Source organism: Macaca nemestrina, chromosome 12 (genome assembly GCF_043159975.1).
Source record: "Macaca nemestrina isolate mMacNem1 chromosome 12, mMacNem.hap1, whole genome shotgun sequence".
NCBI lineage: Eukaryota > Metazoa > Chordata > Mammalia > Primates > Cercopithecidae > Macaca > Macaca nemestrina.
This window is the reverse complement of record NC_092136.1, coordinates 35,032,982-35,057,424: the sequence shown is the minus strand read 5'-3', so window position 1 is coordinate 35,057,424 and position 24,443 is coordinate 35,032,982. Positions and strand designations below refer to the sequence as shown.

At 40.2% G+C, this 24,443-nt stretch overlaps 1 protein-coding gene and 1 long non-coding RNA gene across 11 annotated transcripts in view; one reads left to right on the top strand and one right to left on the bottom strand.

Moving 5' to 3' along the window:
* LOC105471484 (uncharacterized) overlaps window positions 1-14,918 on the top strand; it is a 59,556-nt gene extending 44,638 nt beyond the window's left edge. For both annotated transcript variants that reach the window (XR_011610723.1, XR_011610724.1), the window contains 3 exons: window positions 7,361-7,437; window positions 13,808-13,913; window positions 14,760-14,918. This is a non-coding gene — a long non-coding RNA (uncharacterized lncRNA). The remainder of the gene's footprint in view (window positions 1-7,360; window positions 7,438-13,807; window positions 13,914-14,759) is intronic.
* Window positions 1-24,443, bottom strand: part of LOC105471482 (metallophosphoesterase domain containing 2) — a 204,548-nt gene that overhangs the window by 11,911 nt on the left and 168,194 nt on the right. For 8 of the 9 annotated variants that reach the window (XM_011723960.3, XM_011723957.2, XM_011723961.2 and 5 more), the window contains 3 exons: window positions 21,349-21,464; window positions 18,074-18,187; window positions 14,065-15,430 (listed from right to left, as the gene is read on the bottom strand). In XM_011723960.3, the coding sequence (XP_011722262.1) occupies window positions 15,312-15,430; window positions 18,074-18,187; window positions 21,349-21,464 (349 nt within the window). In that variant the 3' untranslated portion in view covers window positions 14,065-15,311. Of the gene's footprint in view, window positions 1-14,064; window positions 15,431-18,073; window positions 18,188-21,348; window positions 21,465-24,443 lie in introns of those variants that run through there. The other variant, XM_011723963.3, reaches the window with a different exon arrangement.

Below are 24,443 nucleotides of genomic sequence, written 5' to 3'. Positions count from 1 at the left end.
AAAAAACAGTGGTGAGTTAATAATCTAAGAGTAGATTGTCACACTGGCTACAGGAAGATAAATAATCAAGGATTATAAGTCTTTAATTTAATATAACTTATTCTCATTAATTAAATGCCAATTACCTGCTTGTCTTTCCTGGGAACTGGCCTTTGCAATCAATCTTTTCAGAAACGTTGTACATACACGTTCATGGAGGTATTAATATCACTCTCAAGATTTACAAGCACTGGACTCTTTGGCTTAAACCATCCTCAAACACTCTACACTGTAACCGCAGATAATCGTCATAAATTTCCTGATCTTTGACCTAAACGGTTCTTAAATTTCCATTCCCTAACGGGCTTGAGGAGATCGTATTTATCATACGGAGATGCTTGCTTTTAAGGATCAACACATTCCAGCAAGGCTCTGGATTTCAGATCTCTGATCCATCCTCCTACCTTGGGCTTTTGCTATTCACAACAGATGAGAATCCTTGGGGACTAAGAAAGGAACACTGTCCTCTGATTCCCCTGTGCAGGGACATAAAGCAAAATCATTCATTCATGGACAATGTAACCTTGCAAAATATCTGGAGCAACTTGACCCCTCAGAAGCCTTTTGAATGCCCCACCTGCACTGATTTAAGCATTCAACGGCAGCAAATATCCACTGCTAAAAATATTCCCACTCCAGCCTTTACCAGCTGCCTGTATATACCTGCAGTTTTTCGTAAATTTCTTATCCTCTAGACTGCTTATTCCTTATGCTTAGACATAACAATACCTTTTATGGTTGCTATACATTTAAGTCTTGAAAGTTGTTAATAGTTTGTGTTGCAGAACTGGTCTGGAATATGTGCCTTCTAATTCCGTATTTCAGCTCAACGAAACAAGGAGACAGGGAAGGAAACCAAATTTAATGAAGGAAAACCCAGGTTTACTTGCAAGCTCAGAGACACACCTTCCTACATCTGATCAGCTTCCACTCTTTCTTTCCTATAATTTCAATTTAGGTGCCTGAATAGAATTATCTCCATTTCAACCATGAGTTTGAATGCTCTTTTTTCAGTTTATTTAAAAAACTTAAAATAGTAATGCACACACATGCAAAGTGTAGAAAAATAGAAAGGGAAAGTAAAATTCTTCTATTTCTTGTCCCAATCCTGGGGCAACTACTTTAGCAGCAATTAAAATTTACACGGTATGTTTATGCCTCAATTTCTGGATATATCAAATTAGGTAGTAACTAGTGATTCCCTGCAAAGAAAAACAAGACCACTAATATGCTCAATTTTCTATCTCTCTTCTTTATTCCTATATGTCACCCCTAATTTTTGTTACATATATTGTTATTCTCACATTTTAAAGGCTTATATTCTGTTCTATAATTCAAGTTTTAGTGCTTTGTATGTAAATTGTAATATTAAAAACCAACAATATTGTGAGTTGTGATTAAGAAAATATTTACTATAAAATAATGTGATTAAATTAAGAAAAGTATAGAAGTTAAACTCTTAAAAGAGAAATTTCTAAGTTTCTCAAATGGATTCTCTTCCATTTCTACCTTCTTTTCCATTTTCTGAGTCATACTTATCAGACATGATTTCTTGTATGCTAGTTTGCTCTTCACTTTGGATCTTGTTATAAGTTTCCTGGAGCATCTCCTCTAGTAACTTTCATATGGAGTACACAAGTGGTAAGCATACTGTAGTTCTTACATATTCAATAATGTATTTATTTTGCTCTTACATTTGGTTGATATTCTTTGACTTCATAATCATTAGGACTCAATTACATAATTTTGATGACAAAAACTATAATATTGTCTTAACTGTTTCACTGACTGCAGTAAGTTCATGGGATTGTTGTGAGATTCAAGGAAGATAAGTCATAAAACAATCACTGACATTCATAAAAGATCTATATAAATGCTTGATAGTGGTAGTAGCTCACATATCAGGTACCTTGCTAAGCTCTTTACATTCGTTTTCTCTATGATTTCTTTCAACAATCCTATAATATCAGTACACTTCTCACTCCCATTTTAATGATGAGGAAACAGAGGCTCAAAGAGATTAATTAGTTGATCAACAAACACCTCACTAACTAGTGGGCAGTAGAGTCTTGTCCTGCTGTTTGATCCAAATCCCATGTTAAAAATATGATACTAAAAATGAAAGCACCACCACCATTATCATCAACTCATGTTCATTTTTTCAACCATGTACCCCGTGAACTGACTTAACCATGTAATTAAAAAATCAGTCTATTATGGGTCTTTAATGTAGACCAAACATCTTGCAAGATCTCTTGGATGGAGATTTGTTACTAAGTCATTATCCTTGCAGATAAACATGGTACTAATGATTCCTATCAGTACCTCAAGGGCTATGAATTATCACAGCTTTTTTTTTTTTTCCATAGCAGAGTTAGATTTGCCTCAATTCACTCATTTTCTTTCAACCAATCTCCACAGTCATGCTAATGAATTATTAAGTGATAGGGCCGAAATTGTTTGGGACTGTGGATAAGAATAATGAATAATGTTTATGTGATTAACCCTCAAAACTTGTCCTCATTAACACACCACTCTCACCCAAACTCTACCTACCCCACTCATTCCCATAAAGGGGTAGCTTTAGGTCTTACATGACTGGGGCTACAGTTAATTAGATTGGGGTGAACACATGATCTGAGGGTACCATTCATTCACTAGAAGAAAGCTGATCAGATGATTTTTTTACTAAGCTGATCAGATGGTCAGATGACTTTTTACTAAGAATCAGATAGAAAGTCCATGAACAACTACTGAGATTACATGAGGCTGTAAAGGTGCCTGAAGATTCTTGGTTCCTTCCCTCTCTGGGCTTCTTGTTTCTTGAAATTTATTATGTCCGTATCCTATAACAAACCTCTCTTTTATTGATCAAATTGGATCAAACATCAAACATCACCCAGCCAAGAGAAAGCTTTTAAAATTTCCTTAATATAAGAAAAAAATCCTTTGGAAATACAAATATGCCAAGGTCCATCCACTAAGGAGCATAAAATAGTATGTATCGGACTTGAAAGAGTTAACTTGCCAACCAAAGACTAAAGACTTGACTTCCTTCTCTTCAGTTGGGCCCAGGTTAATTCTGGTTGATTATAACGGTTATAAATGGTTTTATATTTGAGAGGCATGGGACACACGTGATGAATGTGAGGACGACCATATGTCTTATAAAGAGCTAATTGTGAAAGATGCTCCACCAGTGACACACACAAGTCTGATATAGTCTGGTGGCCAGCTCTTCTACAACAATTTCATTAAACCAATCACCCTTACACAAAAACATAATGTGACAAAACAGATATTGTCCTCTTTGACCTTGGCAGGATATGGAAACATTAAAAAAAGATCCGATACTTTTTTTTTAATAAACAACATTGTGAAGACCTAATCACTTGGCATACTAAATTCAAGCACAGGACTTATAAGCCAACCATTTTCTCATTAACACTGCTGTTAATTTTTCATGCTGCATCCAATTTTCTCCACGTCTCAGACAAACCACTTACTCTAATTTATTAGCCTAAGAATTGCCGAATTACAAAGGTAAGAAAAAAAATATATGTTTTTCTTTTCCTCCAGAATTAAGACTCCCATCACAGAGAAATGGAATTCTTGATTCGAGAAATCATTTCTTCTAATCCTTTAAATTGGTATTTTATCAATTCTCTGCCCTCTGGAATGTTGGCAGGCATCACACAGAGTAGAACGTAATGCACTGTTTTGTGTCTTTGGAAAAATCATTTTGCATTTATCTTCAGAATTATTTTATCCTTTCATGAACAGATTAACATATTTACTTGTGTGTAAATGGACAATGGGTGAAGATTAGAGAGGTTTCATTTGCAGTGAAGACCTCACTCGTGTAGAGTCTCAGTAGATAAATTCATAGAAATATGTTGAATTACCAGCTAAAGTTTATAAACTGTGGATACAAATTTATGGTTAATAAACTCTAACTTTTAAGATTTTGCTTTAAACAGAATAGATAAAAAATACTGGGAGAAAAAATTTGTGTTACAAGGATATGTACATATTTAAACCTTTTAACATGCTTGTATCCATATATACTTTTTTTTTAGTACCAGCCTGACAACAAAGACAGACCTAAACCTTAACACTGTATTAGAGAAACATTTAAAGTCTTAAGTTTGTAGTAATATCTTTCACTGTAATAAGAGATAAGTATTTGTGGAGGGTTTATTTTTAATTTTTTTTAGATGCAAGAAAGATTTTATGGCAGTCGAAAGATCAGGGTTATACAGCATATTATTTTTTAATTTCTTAGCGATAGGATCTTGCTCTGTCATCCAGGCTAGAGTAGAGTGGCACAATCACAATTCACCGTAATCTCAAGCTCCTGCATCAGCCTCCTGATCAGCCTCCTGAGTAGCTAGGACTACAGGTGCAAGCCACCACAGCCAGCTAATAAAAAAAAAATATATATATATATATATTTAGAGATGGCGGTTTTGCTATGTTGCCCAGGCTGGTCTTGAACTCCTGGCCTCAAGCAATCCTCCCACTCCTGCCTCCCAAAGCTTTGGGATTACAAATGTGAACCACTGCACCTGGTGCTATGGAGAGTATTTTAAGTGCCTTAATGGAATGAAAAGGAAAATACCCTAAAACTGTAGGAAAGTCTGGGAAGTGTCCAAAGCTTTAGGATGATCAAGGTCCTAGTCATTCTTCATATTTGGGTGTCCATTCCAATATTACTTTGCAGATGTCAATGTTAATATTAGCCAGACATGTCCTAAATCTTTCAAGACTAGAGCATGCAACTCATTAACCTGTCATGAGACATCATCCAAAGAGTGAAAAGTTTAAAAGGACTGGAACTTTAATTCCCAAAATTCAACATTACCCAGACTTCTCTGGCTTATAGACATGTACTCCAAACTACACCATTCAAGATCAATTACTCACCATTTATTTCTTTTTCCAATAAAATATATTTATCTTTTTTTTTTTTTTTTTTTTTTCCCGAGATAGCATCTTGCTCCGTCACCCAGCCAGGAGTGCAATGGCACAATCATGGATCACTGCAGCCTTGACCTACCAGGTTCAAGCAATCTTCTTGCTTCAGCCTCCTGAGTAGCTGGGACCACAGGTGCATGCCACGACTCTCAGCTAATCTTTCTGATTTTTAGTAGAGACAAGGTCTTGCCAGGTTGCCCAGGCTGGTGATCCTGAGCTCAAGTGATCTTCCTGCCTCAGCTTCCCACCATGCTGGGATTACAGGTGTGAGCCACTGTGCCCGGCTAAACATTCTTAAATGAATTTACTGATACCTTTTTTCCTGTTTATACATATCATGGCCCCCAAAAACTGTTATAAAAATAGTGTGGTTTTGAAAAATCAGTAGAAAAGGTCGTGACTGTGTATTATAGGAGAGCAGGTGGAGAAAACAGAACAGCACCACTGATTTTTATTCCCATCTCTTGGAAAGAAACAGGCTCATTTGCCCTGGTGCTATGGTTAAGGCTAGTAGTTAAGGCTTTGGTTGGATTCTCTCTTTGGCCTACCTCTGGACTGAATCTTATGCTAAGTAAAGTGCCCTGCACAGGAGGGCCTTATGATACCATTTACCTGTTGCATGGCTGTGAAGGTACAGATGTCCAGTGCTGACCTCAATGTAACTTCCTTTAAGTGCAAGTCAATGGACACTAAAAGCACCTGAAATGATATGTACTGGGTGTGCCATCGCACTTCTAAGCCTCATCCCTAGAATAGGGCTAAAACTGAGTATTTTTACCTTTCTGTGGGTAGCAAAAGCATTTTCTTACGAACTAAAGGAACTATATCCATAGATTCAACTGAAAGAAGGTCAACTGTAATTTTTCAAAATTTTCTGATGAAAGGGAACTACAATTTTTTTTTTTTTTTTCTGAGACAGAGTCTCGCTCTGTTGCTCAGGCTGGAGTGCAGTGGCGCGATCTCGGCTCACTGCCAGCTCCGCCTCCCGGGTTCACACCATTCTCCTGCCTCAGCCTCTTGAGTAGCTGGGACTACAGGTGCCTGCCAACATATCCAGCTAATTTTTTTTTAAAGTAGAGACAGGGTTCCGCTGTGTTAGCCAGGATGGTCTCGATCTCCTGACCTCGTGATCCACCGCCCTAGGCCTCCCAAAGTGCTGGGATTACAGGTGTGAGCCACCACTCCTGGCCTATGTAAGATTTTTAAAAGGGCTAATGTTGTACACCTCCTTTCAGAATTGCCTCTAGGTCAGCACAATAATTAATTGGGGGTTATGAAAGGAGAATGTCTCTACTGAATTGCTTTTAACATTGGTCCAAAGTGGTGGTGATGAAGGGGTTTTTAAAATAGCTTTGAGAATGCTGAGCTTTAAAAACAGTAGGTGATGTCCTCAGCATCCCAGCCAAGCTATTCACTGCAAATACTACGAACAACCGCAGCGCTACCGGCATGGATGTAAATATTCATATCAATAAATGGGATACTGCTGAATCCACAAGTATAGCCAGAATAACCTGCATATTGTCACTTCACTGGAGATACATGATTTATTTCTTAAGAAAAGTCTTCTTCGAGAGTAACATCCTCACAAAACTCTCTTATGTGCCATTGTGTTGGAAAAGCCCATCACAGACAGATTGTGATGAGGAGTCCGCCCCTCCTGGTCCCCCATTAAAGCCAGCAGACCTCGTATTAATAAAACAACCAGGCTACTCACCTGTCCTGACATCGGAGAAGACAAATCTATTAATTTATAATCTTGAGAAAGATAGTGATCAAAAGATGTACAGAAGTCTTGCATATTGACCTGGGAAATCTAAAGGTTCATTCAGTTTTGGGTCAGGACAAGTTTCTCCTTCCTATTCCTATTCTCCCACCCCCATCTTAGCTTTTTATTAAGTAAACTTCTTTGAGTAATCTCTGAACTCAAATACATTTTGTTATACTTGGATGCTGTACTCATGGATATCTCACTTCTTTGGGAAAATGACCTATTAAATAAAAATGTGAGAAGTACAATGCCAATTTACCATAGTTTCTGAATCTCAGAACACAGATTCCATTCATAAGAAGTGAAATCAACATATTGCTTCCACTGCAGCTTACAATTAGCTCTGGATTTTTAATTTTGGTTATTCAGTCCATTAGAAAACAAGGTAGGAGGTTATTATCCTTTGTACACCTTATTTCAATTTTGCTGGGACTCAGAAATATAGCAGTCACAGGAAAGAATTAACATATGAGACATAGCATCATTGAGGTAGATACACACATACATTCACCAAAAATACTTTAATGCAGAAACAATGTGTAATGAGTACTGTTATTTTTCTTGTTCCTACAGAATTGACTTCAACAAATTTTCTCAGGTGAAACCTTCCAAATTACATTTTTCAGCTGTTTGAAGCAAGAACTAAGAAGGTAAATATAGTATTTCAAACCTCATCAAAATTTATTAATGCTACAGAGAGGAATACTGTGTTTAATGTCCAAGGATCTCTATGCCATTTGATGCTTCAAACCTTTTATCTTCATTATCACCATTGTTTAATGAGACAAAAGCTACGTGGAGTGGCCCCTTCTGTTAATTGAGACAGTAGTAGATCCTACTTAAAGATGCCATGCTTTGGCTTCTCTCAAGGAATCTTTAGCAGGTAAGAATTATCTTGATGTTCCTATTTATTTTCCATTTCTGATCCACTACTATGCAAAACTCAGAGGAAGAAGGGGTTATATGTCTTCAGCATGGGGAGATGGAGTTCAAGGAAGTGAGATGAATTGAAAAAGGAAAAGAAAATGCACTCAGATATGTAACACCCTTTCTCTTCCTGTTATGAGTTCCAGAGAGCTCATGAGGGAATCTCATTGCTTGTTCAAATGCCCACTCATAGCCAAAGGCCAAAGCCCTGGTTTTCATTTCCCATCATCCAACCCTAGTAGCCATACCCAGAAGAATACAAGGTCTTGCATCCAGGAGTTATATACCACCATGGAGACCTGGCCTAGCTTCCCAGGAAACATTGGTCAGGAAGATACCATTGTAGCCCAGACCAAAGTCACACTTCAATACAAGTTGAGAGATGTACAAAGAAATAAGCTATCAGGGCAGTATTTCTCCAGAGAGCTATTTTGGATTCCACATAAGCGTAACTGGTGGCCTTGGATAAATCATTCCTCTCATTTATGTGCTGAATGGGAGAAAACAAGTCAACAACTGATGCATGCAAAAGCATTTGGAGGTGATGGATAGAGACATTATGGTGCATTTCGTCAACGGCATGCCATTAGAGAAAACCATTTCATAGAGTAAATTAAAAAACAAACCAGCTACGTGACAAACTTGGAATTGCCACTGGCCATGCTGGGTTTTCTCCTTCAAGAATGAAGCTACATGGGACTGACACTGACATTAGCGTGCAGACACCCTTTCCTAGGCTGTCTGTGCTTGTCTGAGTTTTATGCCCCACCTCACACGTCCCCATACCTGTGGCCACTCATGTAACTGGAGAAACCTGTGTATTCCAGACCTCAACTTTCTTTTATTGTTGTCTTAACTTTTATATTTTTCATTACCATTTACCTTCATGTGTCAATATCTTGTTTTCTTCACCTAGTTATAAAGACTCTTTCATGGAAAATACTGGGTCTTACAAATGAAGCTTACCAGCACAGCACCTGGCTTATGGTGTTCAGTAAATATTTGTTGATTTCATCTGTGATTGATTTTGCCTATCTTTTTCGCATACCCGGCTGTTATTTGCCAAATAGTGATTAATTCATTAAGAGGGTGTTTCTCTGGACCTACATGCTGGGAATGCGGATAGAAGGCATCGTCTCTGACCTTGGGGTCCCTATGCAGACAAGCAACAATCAGAACGTGGCACAGCTGGACGTATGTGTGGGAGGTTATGGCAGCACCAAAGGGGGGTGTTCTGGGTCAAGGTAGGTTGGAGGATCCAGAAAAGGCTTCCAGAAAATAGGAGTCCCTTTCAGGATTATGCAGTTGCTACCTAAACATGACAGTCCATTTGTGCAAAAGCATTTGGTGAGCCCATGCAAACAGGGAGCATTTGAGTTCCAAGTCATTTGTGATTTCAGGATCTCCAACTGAAAAGCTCAACCTATTCCCAAAGTCATCAACTAAGGTCAGGACAGAAATGGGCTATGAAATCACAGGCCCTTTCCCTGTGGCAAGCAGGCGCTGAGAGTGTTCAGATGTACCTCATGGTAACTGTGGCTTCATAAAAATCTAAGCTGATTGATGGGAGGAGGCTCTCTGTGTTCATGTGTTTAGTCTATCCGTGCTTTTAGTTCCACTGTGGCTGTGCTTCCTAATGGAAATGCATTTCTCTCTCTCACCATTACCCAGATATAGATGCTGTCAGATATGAAAGAGCCTTTTTACCTCAAGATTTTTGTCTTGTAAGGCATCCTTAATTCAGGAAGGAAATGAGGAGGAGTTGACAAAAACCCACCACAAATATTTTGTCAGATAGTTCAGAGACAGAGAAAGTTAAAGAACTCATTTTCTGTATAGTTTCTTACACAGTCCAGTTCAAGGCATTAGCTTTCTCTCATGAAGGGCTGTGGTCATCAGAAAATAATATAAACTTTTGTTTTTGCCCTCTGCTCCTGCCTTTTTTTCTTTTTCTTTAGGAAATTACAATTGACAGAATAAAAATCCTCTACCCAGGGTCCTGTCGATATTACCATATCAATTCTGACAAATCCACTGCAAAATGGGAATGACTCCTTTTCTACAAGTGTGGAATCTGAGGCTGAGAGAAGTAAAAGAGCACATCCAAGGCTACCCAGCATGTCTGATTCCAAAGCTGGGTGCTCTTACCAACACCCAACAGCTTCCAGACCTGACACACACATGTATGTCAAAACGCATGTCAAAGAGCCATCATGTTCTGAGGTAGAAAAGGTAGAAATTGAGCACCCATCTCTCTTGTAGAAGGAGGAATTGGAAGCCTATCGGAATTGTTGCGGGTGGACGGGTTGAAGAAAAGGAAAATGAATCCTCATGGGAACATTAATGGGAAACCTCAGATTCTGAGGTTTCTTTCAAATAATCTTGTTCTCTCTTCATAGATTGGCAGCTTGTCCTGTGCTAAAAAATCACACTATGTCAGGCCAAAACTGATCTCTCCATCTTTGATTATTTCTGAATGTCAAGCTGAAAAATCAGTTCATGCTCAAAATGGAATGTCCAAATGCCAAAGTGGAGCATTATCTTTGAATTGCTCTGTGACCATGGTGATGCCAATGACCCTCTCTGAACCTCTCCTATCTCCAGAGGCTGACTTTATAGGGGCACCAGGGAAGACTGGAGCTTCTCAGGGAGTTTTCTGAATCAGTGTTTTTCTCTCCCATGGAAGAGCAAAGTAGGAGGAGGAAGGTAGAGGGGACATTTAGAAAAGGAAGGGAAAAGTAGCTCTAAACTTCTGGAAGAGTGATGCTAGAAGGCCAACACATCCTGCCATTTAATGCAAGATAGAAGAAAACAAAACAAACAAACAAACAAACAAAGTTTTGTGCTAAGAATCTGACATCTAGAAGTGGTCCTGGAGCCTTCTGTGAAACAACACATTAAGACTGTCCCATCCTGGAACCTTCCCCACAGGCAACTGTTCCTACCCCATACCTAGCAGTGTTTCCAAATGCTCAGCTCATGGCCAAATCCTCAAAACAAAGGAGATCTTAATTCACTTTTGTTTAATAATTACACAAAAAGCATCTTAAAACTTTCAGGAAAGTGGGAATAGGGTATGAAAAGAGACTAGGAAGCAAAATAGTATCTGGATGTTGACTCTGCCAAAGCTGCACATCCTTGCTGGATGAGCGTGGGGAATGGGGCATTATTCTGAGACACAGCAAGTGTTTTATCTGCAATTGACAAATCCCAAATCCTCCCAGCTTCCGTTTCTCCCTACTTAAGACCTAGGTCACGGTATTTATTTACTTAAATGATGGAGATGAAGGCAGGCTTAAGGCTGGCCACCTGTCAGAATAACAGTGACCTGTTTCTAAAGGGATTTCAGCAACCTCCCAACATAAGACAAAAGGGGATTGTGTGAAAAACAGATAGAAAAGAATTCACTAATTGCAGTAAAAGGGGATGGTGAGGTGGAGTGGAAAGATTGCAAGGGCAGAGAGATGCTGTGAGAAATAAGCAGATCTGTGGGTGCCCTTCCAAGAAACTTGAAAGAGGAGAAACCCCCTCCTCTTGGGAGATTAGAAGTGATTTTGCAAAGAACGATAGCCAAACTGGGAAGTCAGGCTCCCTTATCTGTCTCTCACTAATGTCCTTGGGCTTCTTCCCATCCTTATGAAGAGAGGCTTGTTACAGTTCCTAAGCAATGCAAACAAACTTTCTCAGAAACAATACCACTGCTGCTTTGTAGGTTGGAGAGTCAACAGACAGAACCCTACCTGGAGGCCAGGAACGGTGGCTCAGGCCAGTAATCCCAGAAATTTGGGAGGCCGAGGCAGGCGGGTCACCAGAGCTCAGGAGCTGGAGACTGGCCTGGGCAACATGGGGAAACCCTGACTCTACAAAAAATACAAAATTAGCTGGGCGCGGTGGCACAGGCCTGTAGTCCCAGCTACTCAGGAGGCTGAGGTAGGAGAATTGCTTGAACCTGGGAGGCGGAGGTTGCAGTGAGCTGGGATTGCACCACTGCACTCCAGCCTGGGCAACAGAGTGAGACGCTGTCAAAAAAAAAAAAAAAAAAGTACAGAATCCTGCCTGAGGAATCTAAAGACAAAGCATGGGTGACCTTATTTAACAAACACATGTGCAACACTTACTAGATATCAGACAGTCATCTCCAACTATGAATTCATATGGCAGTTAGAACAACTTCCTCCTCCTCATCACCCCCATTTTACAGAGAAAGTGAGTACCCAGGCGAAGAAATAAGCACGAGTCCGAGGTGGGGCCAGTATGTGGGCAGGGATGCTGTCCCAAGGGTCTGTGCCTTTATCCACCGTGCTGTGCTGGGCCTCGGCGGAGAGGATGTGGTGCCATTGCGGTTGTCGTAGAGCCACATTGCAGGGTGTTTCAGGGAGCTACTACTTGAGGGATAGGATATATCCCCAGGCTTGTGCCAGTCTCTCTCTCACTCTCTCTCTCCTTTTTCTTTCTTTTTTTTAAGACAGAGTTTTGCTCGTCGCCCAGGCTGGAGTGCAATGGCACTCTCTCGGCGCTCACTGCAACCTCCACCTCCCGGGTTCAAGTGATTCTCCTACCTCAGCCTCACGAGTAGCTGGGATGACAGGCACATGCCACCACACCCAGCTAATTTTTGTATTTTTAGTAGAGTCAGGGTTTCACCATGTTGGCCAGGATGGTCTCAATCTCTTGACCTTGTGATCCACCCACCTCGGCTTCCCAAGTGCTGGGATTACAGGTGTGAGCCACCGTGCCCAGCCACCAGTCTTATATCATCTCTCAGAGGGCATCAACTTATCCAGTCCAGACACAGAATGATTAAAAGGGCATGGGCTATGTACAGATCTGCTTTTGAACCTTCCATTTTTCCTAGGGAAAGTTATTTAATTTTGGTACATCTTACTTTCCTATCTGTAAAGTGGGGCTTATGTGACCTTACCCAGGATTCTGTGAAGATTAGAAACAAAATACACAACCTGCTCAACAGAGTGCCTGGTGATGGAAGGATAGGAAGTGCCCAATTTGTAAGAGCTGTTTTGAATATTTCCTTGTTGTAAGGCCCAGCGTAGAAAGCTCTGGGCATCTGGACAGTGATTACGAATGCTTCAGAGGCAGTTCGTGCATATGAAATGGTGGACTGGCTGAAGAAAGCTTTATCCACAAAAGAGTCTGCCTTCTAGATTTAGTACACTGGGTAGCTTCCTGCCTCCACAAAATGGAAAGCAATTTTAGTAAGTGCTTAGCTCAATTAGTTTGTGTCCAGATGAACTCTCAAGGGCTGTGCATACACACTTGTCATCATGATTACCCACCTATGTCTGGGAGGCTTGTTTTTCCAGAAGCCACAGGCCTGAGTCTCACTAACCAGATGAAATTGCCGTTCAGTAGCTTACCTCTCACTCCAACCCCCTAGGATGTGGCTTTACGTGAACACCCTCTTCTACTGATGTAGAAGGTCAAGGAAGGGTGGTCCATTTGTCATAGTACCTCTTTTGGTCCATGTTAGCTGCGACGGTCATGAGCTCCCTCTAGGAAGCCCATGGGAAGCTCAAGCATCTGCTCTGCAAGCTTGACCCAAATGTCCACCACAGCCTATGGTGACATCCAAGATACTTAATAACTATTAATAACTACAACAGACCAAGATGGTTACATGTGAATCTGAGCGGGAATTCTGGCCTAGAACATTCTCTCAAATTCTGCTGGTACCGAAATCAAGAATTCCTTTCAGAAATTGCACCAAAGGATCCACAATGGGTAGAAAGGAAGAAACATATATCCAGAATATAATCCAACGAGCCCTGACACATAAGACTTTGGGGGTGCACTGCAGATCCAAGATTATGCTGTTTTGCTTCAGTGGTTCTTCCGTGTGATGTTTTTTATTTTATCTGTTTTTCGCCACCCTTCTGCCTATGCCCTCTTGGTTGCCACAGCATTTTGTGGGTGGGCATCACTAAAAACACCAGTAAGAAGGAGATGGTGACTGCTCTTGGGGAAGATGAGAATGTGTAGTGATTACTGTGTCATAGACTGTTTCCCTAAACTCACTATCACAAACTTGCCCAAAATACATCCACAGCCTTAACTGCAGTCTCTCTGTTCCTGTAGAAATTACAACAGCCAAAGATGAAATCTAAGGCAAGAGAGATGACAGCATGATGGAAGGAAAGAGTGCACTGAGTGCCTTATCGATCTATCTGCCAGCCTGTGAATGGTGGGTAATAAAAATTTATTGAAAATTAGGGGAAAAAATCACTTACTCTAATTCTTCTGAAAGGCATTACTGATGCTACATATGAATAAATCCCTCCTTCCTCAGGACGAAACTACCATCCTCCACCAGCCAACCCTCCAAACAGCACGAATTTAAAAATCTTGCAATTTTATTTGCATATAAAGGCCGCTAGATATAGAATATCACAATAAATTTAAAGAAACAACTGCTTTCCTAAATTTCATTAACAAGGTAACGTAAAATAGAATAAAGCTCAACAGCATTTACAATGGGAAAACAGAAATGACTATTAGCGACAATATTTTGTGCTAGCGAAGATTGCATCGACACACAGTGCAAAATGGGAGAGGGGAGAGGAAGTAAGAAGACAATTCGGGGTATTTAAATAGAAAGGACAACTAAGCCTTATTTTAGTTAGCTTCCATTGCATCCATTTAAGTCTATACACGCCTGTAACTGTACCTAGATTTAACTCAAGCTCTTTAAGACCTTGAGTTCTGAGAAAATATGTCAGTTCCTTCTGACTTCTGATGTGCTGCTATACAGCATCCCTTTGCAGTTGTACTGTCCTTGGCAATATTAAACTCCTAACGTAGTCATAATACACAAAAAATACTTATATATATAAACCCATATTGAAAAGGAGTCTGCATGTTCATTTTTTTAACCGTATGAGATACCTGCTCTTGACAGATTCCATTTCTGTATTTTTAAAGCTAAAATAATTTAAAAGAAACAAACAAACAAGAGACCTTGTATAACCACAATAGGAATCTCACTAGCTAAACCATCCTTTAAATGACAGCCATTTTCTTCTCAATGCAGCTTTCTTTCTAGTGAGTGTGAAAAGACATCTTTTCCATGCCTGCTTCTGTTGAGAAGATTGCTATAAATCGGGACCACATCTGCAAAAAAGAAGCATTACCAAGAAAACAACAACAACAAAACATCGAAAATTAAAGTATTTCAAACAATACTCTTAAACAGTTGTGCAAATCTCTGTTGGTTTTTAAAACACTGCCTACCTGTTTCTTATTTTTTTCTTTCAGCTTAAAGCATATTAAAATAAGACTTTTATCACTTTTTAAAAGAAAGCTTGGCTGTCCTTTGGCGAACACTAACAATTTACAATGGCATGGCCTTTGAGAAAACAGAAGTCATTTTACAAATTCACAATGTTCCTCTGATTTCAAATGGATGCCCCATTTAAAATAAAATAAAATAAAGAAGAAGCACAACCTCTAGCATCATTTGTGTTCCAACAATTTACAAAAAGAACTCACAGGGTTTGGAAATAAGTAAGAGAATGTAAGTTTATAATTAGAAAAATGGCAGTTTATAGACCTTCCCTCACATTCCAATAGGGCATTTAGAGCTTCAGGAACCCTGTGGGTTTGGAAGGTCAAATATAATTGGAGGGTTGGTCGGTTGAAAGCTGACTGTACACGTCGAGGCATTGATGTATGTTGTGTAACCGTCGGTCATGATGCCATAACCTGTGGGGAGAGAGTGTCACATTTACTGTAATATATACAAATGAGAGTGACGGAATGTAGGGCTGTCAGGCAAGGAAAACAAAAAAATTTTGTCAGTGGGCAGTGAGATGAAATTCAGTTGAGCCTCCTCAGATATAATGACTTTCAGAAGCTACTGCCCAATTTTACTCTATTTTCTTTAAACGGGAGAATCTTCTTCAACTAAGAGCTATTATTTTTTTCTTTATTTCCATGCTAAACTTGTTGAAGAAGGGCTGTGATTTCTTTACCAGGGAGAATAAAGAAAAACTTTTTTTCCTCCTTTTAAAATAGGATTTTCATTTCAAAGCCTTGTGTTAACGGTTGAGTTCTAGGGAATAAAATGAGTGATAGAAGGATTACTCCTCAGGGACAAACACAGCCAAATTCCAAGTGTGATATGGGGTAGGTGAGGGGGAAAGGATACTGCATTGAGAGTTAAGAAATGTAGACACTTAATTTAATTATTTATGAAATAATCTCTTAACTGCCTTTACGAAAGTTAACCATACATGATTTTTGAATTGTGTGGCCTTAATACAATTCCATTTCATTCAAAAGTGTCCACTAATCGCATGCCCAAGTGATGTGTAGAAACATCACCCTAGGTCACTGTTTCCTAAGCCTACCTGGATACTAGATCAAGCAAAAACACTTCCCATATGCAATATAAACCTTTTGTGATTTATTGGGAGAAAGCTGTTTCCCTAGGTGTTTGGTATATATGTTCCCTTGATAATTTTTACTATGTTAAAATGTTTAGCATGTTTGCAAGTTTGCACATTTCCCTTAATACCTTATATTTGCCTTATAGCCTCTTCAACTAAGATTGTAATTCTATGTGGGTATCAGGCTCTTGTGGCACATAAAAATATAGCTGTGAAAAAAATAAAATTACCAAGATATATAGAAGTAACTGAAAAGGCTTTTTTCCACATTTGCTAAAATTTCTCCAAGTAAGCCTATGGAGAACTTAATGAGGGTCAATGGAAAAATCCCTTAAGAAAAGAAAAGAGGCATTTAAAATCTGCGCTGTTTAGTTCTGGGGTCATAAAGTCTTGTTATCTCTCTCCATCAAGAGGTTGGTATTTGCCCTCTTCCTGCCCTCTTCAGCTGTCTTAAGTGAATAAAAGTGAGACAAGTTTATTTGAATATGATCTCCTCCCTTTTAGGCAAGTTTATTATTTTGGGGCTTTGGTGGAATTCCCCAATTGTCTGGCTAGTTTAAAGGTAATTAATGATTTTTTTTAAGGATAAAATGCAAACTCAGAGGCATGCTGCAGGAATTCAGATCTGTTTTCAGAATAACAGTCCCCCAGAAATGCTGCTTAGTTTACATATGAGGCCCCACCTCCCTAGTCTCCCCTTCAGGCACTCCCCCATCACTGGTGTTCCCTCCATCATACCTTAGGGCAGTATCCTCCTTTACAGGGAGCACAGCTCAAAGCCAGGGCAGGCTGACATCCACTCTCTGGGAGCTGCACCCTGCTTTCCACCCACTTGGCTGGTACCTGCACTTGGAGCAAGCTGAATTTTCTCTGGCCTCAGTAGGATGATTTTCAATATGCTCTTTATTACCCACCTAACCAGGAAGCCACTGGATTTGTGGGCTTTGAAAAAGCCAACTTTGCTTTTTGCTTCCTCAGGCACACAGCCTTAAACACCTCAACTTGACTGCAGATTCATAAATAACTCCAGAGAGCTGCCATAAGCAGGAGCTGGAGAGAATATAGCGGCTGCCCACGTAAACACGGCCATTGCACACAAGCGTGTGGAACTCGGAAAGTCGGCTAGGGACAGAAACCCTTAGGCTTGCTGAAAGAAGGCTTTGTGTCTGTCCCAAAGCCCAGTTACCCATGATTTGAAAAAGGTGGGTTGAAGAAAACCCAGATCCCTTGAAGGTTCCTGTGAGGCTTTTGGTTCTGTGAACCTGACTCAGCTTACCTTGAAAGGCAGAAAAATGGCAACTGGACCAGTTCCCATTTAAGACAGATTTAATTATTCTGCTTAACCTCAGCCTGAGCTAATAGCTCTGTTGACTTCTGAGAAGTCTGAAATAGTTTTCTGAGGTTAGTAAGGAAAAGTCTACCTGCAAATGTGAAGGTTCCCGCCACTTCTGTTACATACCTTTCACTGCATGTCCCAAGCTATTTTTCAGAGAATGCCTTGTCTTCCTGGGTCTTTGTGTTAATTCCGTATGAAACACAGTATTTACAGGTAGGAGGGGACTATACAGGCTTAAAATATCTTCTAATATCCAGACCTTTTCTTCTAACTCTCTTAAGGAGAAAATGACTCCTTGTGTACCTCAGAGTTGCTCTAAAGCAGTGGTTATCAAACATTCCTCATTAAAGCCCTGAGATTCCAGAAGCTGCCAGGGGGAATGCTGGGTTTGCAGTAAAGTAGACCAGACGTGCTTCCTACTTTCCACTCTGCTTACAAGAGAGAAGGTCCACATAAAATATTTATCAGCTTTATCTGCAGATATTTCTCATAAGACTTCATCTTATAAGAGGGTCCCGCTGCTAAAAAGTTTGAAAACAACTACTCCAGTTATTCCTAGTTGTAGACTGAGATCATGGATAGAGACATAACATGTTTTGAATTCTTTTCCGCTGTTCTTACCTTCATGGATTCCACCAAACACATGGAGCTTGGGCCGGACTCGCCTCTGAACCGTGTTTAACAGCTCCACACAGCCCACTCTTTGAAGCTCCTTTGGAACCCAGTCTCGAAAACCTAAGGGCAAAATGCAATCAATACACTTAATTTTCTTTCTTCAGGTAAGGTTTCATTTAGACTTTCAGGAAGCCATAACTCACAGAAGGTTTATTACATTATCCGTAATCCTAGCCCCTCCATTAAAGCTCACAATGGCTTTTAAGAAACTTTTCACTCGTCACTTTGTCTTCTTTAGATTCTTGAAATTTTTTTTTTGGTTTCCATTTTTTTTTTCTTCCTGTTAATTAACATTTTTTTTTTTTCTGTGAGAGATTTGATTTATTCAGCCATGGGTTTCAAATCTTCTTCATGAGCTCAATGACATTTATTCCCGGCAGTCCCATAATATCTCTTTCTCCGTCAATTCAGTTACTTTCTCTTTTTTATTATAGCTTTCTTATAGCAGTTTACTTCTAAGATGATTCAAAGAAGGAGGTCTGGGAGGGGCTGCCTGTAAACGGATCACAAGATACCCAGCTCTCTTTAGATACACTAAGTCTTACCTCTTGTGGTTCCCGATGACCAAAGCTTTGGAAAGCCAGGTTGTCGCTGTGGTCCTGTCCTCTCCAGCGACAGGCAAAAATGTGACCTCACAGTGGCATCCAGTAAGCTGGGGCTAATTGACTACTTTTAAAGTAAAAGCCACTTAGTTCTACACTTAATGCAGAAAATCCATAAAAACTGACATCAATTATAGCAAAAGTCAGCTATCTGGATGATTATGGCCTGGAATGGAATCCATACGCCTCAGCAGGATAGGGCATAAAGAAGGCAGGTAGGATGAAAGGCTAAATTGTAATCTCTGGAAATCCATTCCACAGCGCCATTAGGTTATTTCTATTATTTAGAAATAACTGGGGAATAACGAACAGCTTTCTGCTTTGTCGGGCCAAACTGCAAACATGAACGTTCAGTGTCTCTGTAAAGACACATTTGCGGGGGTTTAAGGAGTGACCAGAGAGTCTGAGAATAGATGGAAGTGAGGTCGCTAGCAAAAATTTATTCAGCATTTTCAAAACTTTTTAAATGGTGGGGCAGAATCCTTAAGCTACATTGACTGGCATATTACCTCATGCATGTGTTTTTCAAACATCTGAGAAAACATCTTACTCATACCGTAATAGTGAAGTCCCACAGCAGTGTGGTGCCCCTCACCAGTAGGAAGACATTCAAAGCCAATCTTTCCACTCCCCTCTCCAATGTCACGTTTCCACAAGAATCCCGATAGCTGTATCAACTAAGGTTCAATAATACCTTATGAAAACTTTGCCTGACCTTTTATTTGGGAACTCCTTGATGTAGCTGTCACTATTCTCTACTCACAGCCACTCTCTCATTGACTCCACCTCTACCATAAAGAGAGGGATGCTAGCTTCCCTATTAAGAGTTCCTGGGATGTCTGAAATCCTTGGAGTCTACAGTTCAGACTTACTCCTATTGCCATTTGCTTTTATACCAAAATCAATGACTTGATAAGTTTGTTCTGTTCAAAGTTATATTTCAAATAATACCCCAGTCATGTAAATGTTTCTCTGCTGAAGATGGCCAAGTCCCTTGAAATAAACAACCAAAGGGAAATCATGCCTGCACCCAATTAGGCTGCTCAGACAAAAAGATGAAGGTAGCTGAAAAGATAACTCTGTAGGGTGCTCTCACTGGGTAACTCATGCTGATCAGAATATTTACCTAGCAATTTAATGATGTAGCTACTCTAACGGTTGTAAAATAGGGAACTTAATTAATTATGACTTGATAAAGGTTGTTGACAAGTGTAATATTTTAAAACATGGGTTAGAGTGGTCTGGGGATGATGAAAAAGCATGGGAATGGTGATTCTGAAGTGTTAAAAAAGTGAGGAACTGCTGATCCTGTGCAAATCTGTACAATTCCCATGTATGCAAGAGAGCTGGCTCTTCTTCTCTTACTTCCCCCATTACTAAAATGTGCCACTATGGCCTCCGCTGTGGTGCTCACTTCCACTGTTTCTTTGTGAAGCATGGGCCACTTCCTTTGCGAGAGAAGGAGAGAAGCACCAAGTGCCTTGGAGGAGAAAATATCTGCAAAGGTTAAACCTGCATTAGGAAATGAAGGTTAGTTTTTTTCTTTTTCTTTTTAGGGATGACAGAGGAGGGGAGTAACATGGATAAAAACCCCAAACCACATGAAAATTTGTGGAAATTATTTATATTTGTAGAAAGTGTTTTTCCCCTCTCTCCAAACCAACATGATTAAGAAACTCTTTAAGCACTGTACGCTGAAAAATGTGTCAAAAGGGTAGATTTCATGTGATATGTGTGTATGTGTGTGTGTTTAGCCACAATTTTAAAAAGAAAGAAAAAATTGAACACTCTTCTATTAGAAGTGGAACACCTGAATTTCTTGAGCACACCTTAGTTGTTTAGAAAGGGTCCTGGAGTAATGAGTAGTGAGTAGATGTGGAATCAGGGTGGTAGTCCTTGTTGAAGAATGTTCTGTAGCTAAACCAACAGATAACAAGTTCGAGAAAAATTAGAAGATAATAAGTCAAATGATCATTCTCTGACCCGTAATGTGGCTCACTAGTGGGTAGGCTTGTCTGTGTGGCTCACACAGACAATATAAATCTGGATGCAGGCTCCATGTGCCTGTAGGATAAGTATCCTTAAGTAACTTTCAGCGTAAGTTCTTACTGAAATACCTCAGCTTAAAAAAAAAGGATTCTTTTCTAAAATTATCAGCTCAAATGTTAAACTTTAAAGGTCTCCCAGGTTCCAGCATTATATGGAAAAGGAAAATGAGCTCCTTTGAACAAAAATTTCCATCATTTCATTGCCATTCAAAAGCCCTGTGATTGGGAGGTCTGTATCTTCCTTCCTTTCTCCACCCCACCCCCTTACTCCAAAGTGAATACAGTTCTTAAAATAAATTATCAAGCTCAAAAGACTGTGGTGCACCATACTCATTTGATTTTTCCCTGACTTGACTAAATCAAAAAATTTAATTTCAAGAACACCTGTAAGCCCAGCAGAACTGCTGAGTTTAATTATCATACTGAGTTTCTTTAAAGACATTGACTTTTCTTTTCGTATTCACTTTTTTTTTTTTTTTGGAGGAAAATGATTATGTCCCTGAAGCATTATTCATTATGCCTGGAAAAAAAAGGCATCTGGATGACAAAGGACAACCTTTGCTTCACTTACCTAGAGGAGGTCCATGTGTCATGAGTATGTCAATGCCCTCAGGGATGAGGTTCCACTTGTCCAGCAGAGACTGACCTCTGGGTAGGTTAAAGCCCCATCCATTAAACCACGGGGTCCTTTGGGGGAGATAATGCACATGGTATCAGGCCAGCAGAGCCACGGCTCCGCTCTGCAATATTTCTCTCTCGCACATTCCCCCACGGTTTGCATTGCTCTCTTTTCTCTTTTTGATGGTTGGCCCTGGCAGCAGGATGCTTTTTTGTTGACTGCTTCAAAACCAATCCATTTGAAAGCAAGCGTGGAGCCTACGAATTGTTGCACTAGAAAGGGGCACAGGAGCCTTTACAGTGGAGACTTTCCCAGCAGGCCTCTATCAAAATCTTGACAATGCTTTGTCTTCCCCCAAATCTCAGTGCTTCCTAAGATACCCAGCCCTGATCCAAAGCATTTCCACCCTTCCTGTAGTGCCTCACAGCTAAGAAATTCTGCAGTACTCCTTCTCCCTCGCAATCACTGTGGAACTACTTTTTCAGAAAGATTCTCACTAAGTCCTTGGAGAAAAGGATGAGGGCTCTGATACAGACACCTCTGTCCATTAAGATGGTTTGCATACCCTGGAGTGAGATTTCCAAAAAAAATGGGGGCTCTGAAAAGTGAGAAGGAACACAGTAAACAGAAAGTAAATGTAGAACTTTTCTCCTGCCACCAAAAGGAAGATTTGGGGACATCCCTAGTCACTCTGGAATCTACTCTCCTGACAATGGCGTGAGCTTTTTCCAATCCCAGGAACTTCTGCTTCAGGAATGAGTTTTTGAGATTGATGTTCCAATGTAGAAGGAAATGAGTCTTTGTCCATCCACTGAGCATTTCTGATTGGTGCTGAAAATGTCTCTACCATTTAAAATACAGGTAATATTGGCCGGGCGTGGTGGCTCACGCCTGTAATCCCAGCACTTTGGGAGGCCGAGGCGGGCGGATCACAAGGTCAGGAGATCGAGACCACGGTGAAACCCCGTCTCTACTAAAAATACAAAAAATTAGCCGGGCGCCGTTGTGGGCGCCTGTAGTCCCAGCTACTCGGGAGGCTGAGGCAGGAGAATGGCGTGAACCCGGGAGGCGGAGCTTGCAGTGAGCCGAGATCGCGCCACTGCACTCCAGCCTGGGCGACAGAGCGAGACTCCGTCTCAAAAAAAAAAAAAAAAAAAAAAAAAAAATACAGGTAATACAAGACTGATCAATTTCTCTCTGCAAATACTACAGGCTAAATCACATTAGAACTAAGTAGTTCCCAGTGTCATCCTATTCCAAAACGTCTAGATCTTATCAGTGTTCTTTAAAACTGTTCTATTTTGTTCTGTGGGTAAATTCTAATTTGCTAAGGCATACATGTAACAAACAAGTTGATCAATTTTCTGGCCAAGCCCAACTTACCCTTTCAGCTTAAGCCGCCCCTTCCATGCCAAATGAAAGAGGAAAACCTGTGTATAAGGTGACCCTAACCTTGTCAGTCACAGCTAATCAAACGGAGTGCACCCTTATTTAAAGCCAGTCACTGGCCAGACTAATCAGATTCTTTCAAGAATTTGAACTTAGAAACACTGACACAGCATTCATTTGGTGGTGGACACATACAGTCAAGACCAGAGGGAGAAGAATGGTCATCGAAAGCCATACAAAAATCTGTGGTACACGTGCAAACCTCAGTTCATGCTGATATGGTGGAGAAAGTTCCAGAGAGGAGACTGTGTAGCCCTAGCCAGAAAAGGAGAAACCAGGAAAGTATCAGACTTGCTTCCTAACCACTTTCCAAGTCCTTAAGAACATGCCCAGGGTGCTTGTTCATAACAGATATAAGAATATGAGAAGAAGAAGAATTATTATACCTATTGTTTTATTTAATGCTTTTTCTGTGTCAAGGTACCACTCTAAGCACTTTATTTGTATTAACTCACTTAAGCCTCGCAGCAAACTCACAAGGTGGGCACTATTATCATCTCTATTTTACAATGACGAAACTGAGGCACAGAGAGGTTAGGTAAACACAATTAACAACTTGGATATAAACCCAGGCAGTCTGGTTCCAAAACCAATGTTTACCACCATGCAATTCCTCTTCTTATATACTATCTGAATTAATTTTCTCCTTGCTCTGGGTGAGACTCTTTTGTACTCTTTCAAGTTTAGGTATCTTGTTGCTTGAAGCCTAATGAGCTCTGAACTGGAATAATGTATCAATTTCATGGTTCTGAAATCCAGTAATAACATGGTGGAGTGGACACCTATTGCTTTTGCCTGTTCAGATCTTTCCTCCGTCTTTTGGTGACAACATCTGAGTTCGTTTGGAGAACCACTCCCTTTCCCACTCAGTACATGTGCTTCTGGTAAAATTGATTCCATCGCTGCTCTAGACTGAGTCTCAGGGATGTACATATGACCCAAGTTGTGTCAACGAGAGTCACCCTCAGGCTTTGGCTGGTGCTATCTAAGAAGAGGTCATGGTTTTTTCTCTTTGGGATCCTGAGTCTTAAGACTTATATGAGCCTAGAATTGCCAGGGAGCTATTTTATCTGTCCTATAGATAGCCCTTGCTTGAGAAACCACCACAAGAAACCCCAGACAAAAAAAGAGAGGGCTCTAATGATGTTGTTGAACACGTGGATCCAGCTTTACCCAAAGCCAACTGAACTTTTCCTTCTACGAGCCAATAAAATCTTGTTCTTTTTATTAACTTTAGTTAGATCCAGTTTCTTGAAACTTAAGAAGTCCTAATACATACAATTATTGTATGTACTTGGGGTAAGCAATAATGTCTCCTCCACTCCAAGATGTCCACATCCTAATACCTGGAACCTGTGAATATTACTGTACATGGCAAAGGGAAATTAAGGTCACTGATGGAATTCAGCCGACCTGAAAATAGTAAGATTATCCTGGATTATCTAGGTCAGCCCAATGTAACCCCAAGGGTCCCTAAAAGTGGAAAAGGGAGGTGGAAAAGAAGATCAGAGTGATGCAATGTGAAAAGGACTCAACCTGCTATTGATGGCTTTGAACACAGAAGAAGGAGACTAGGAGACAAGGAATGTGGGCAACTT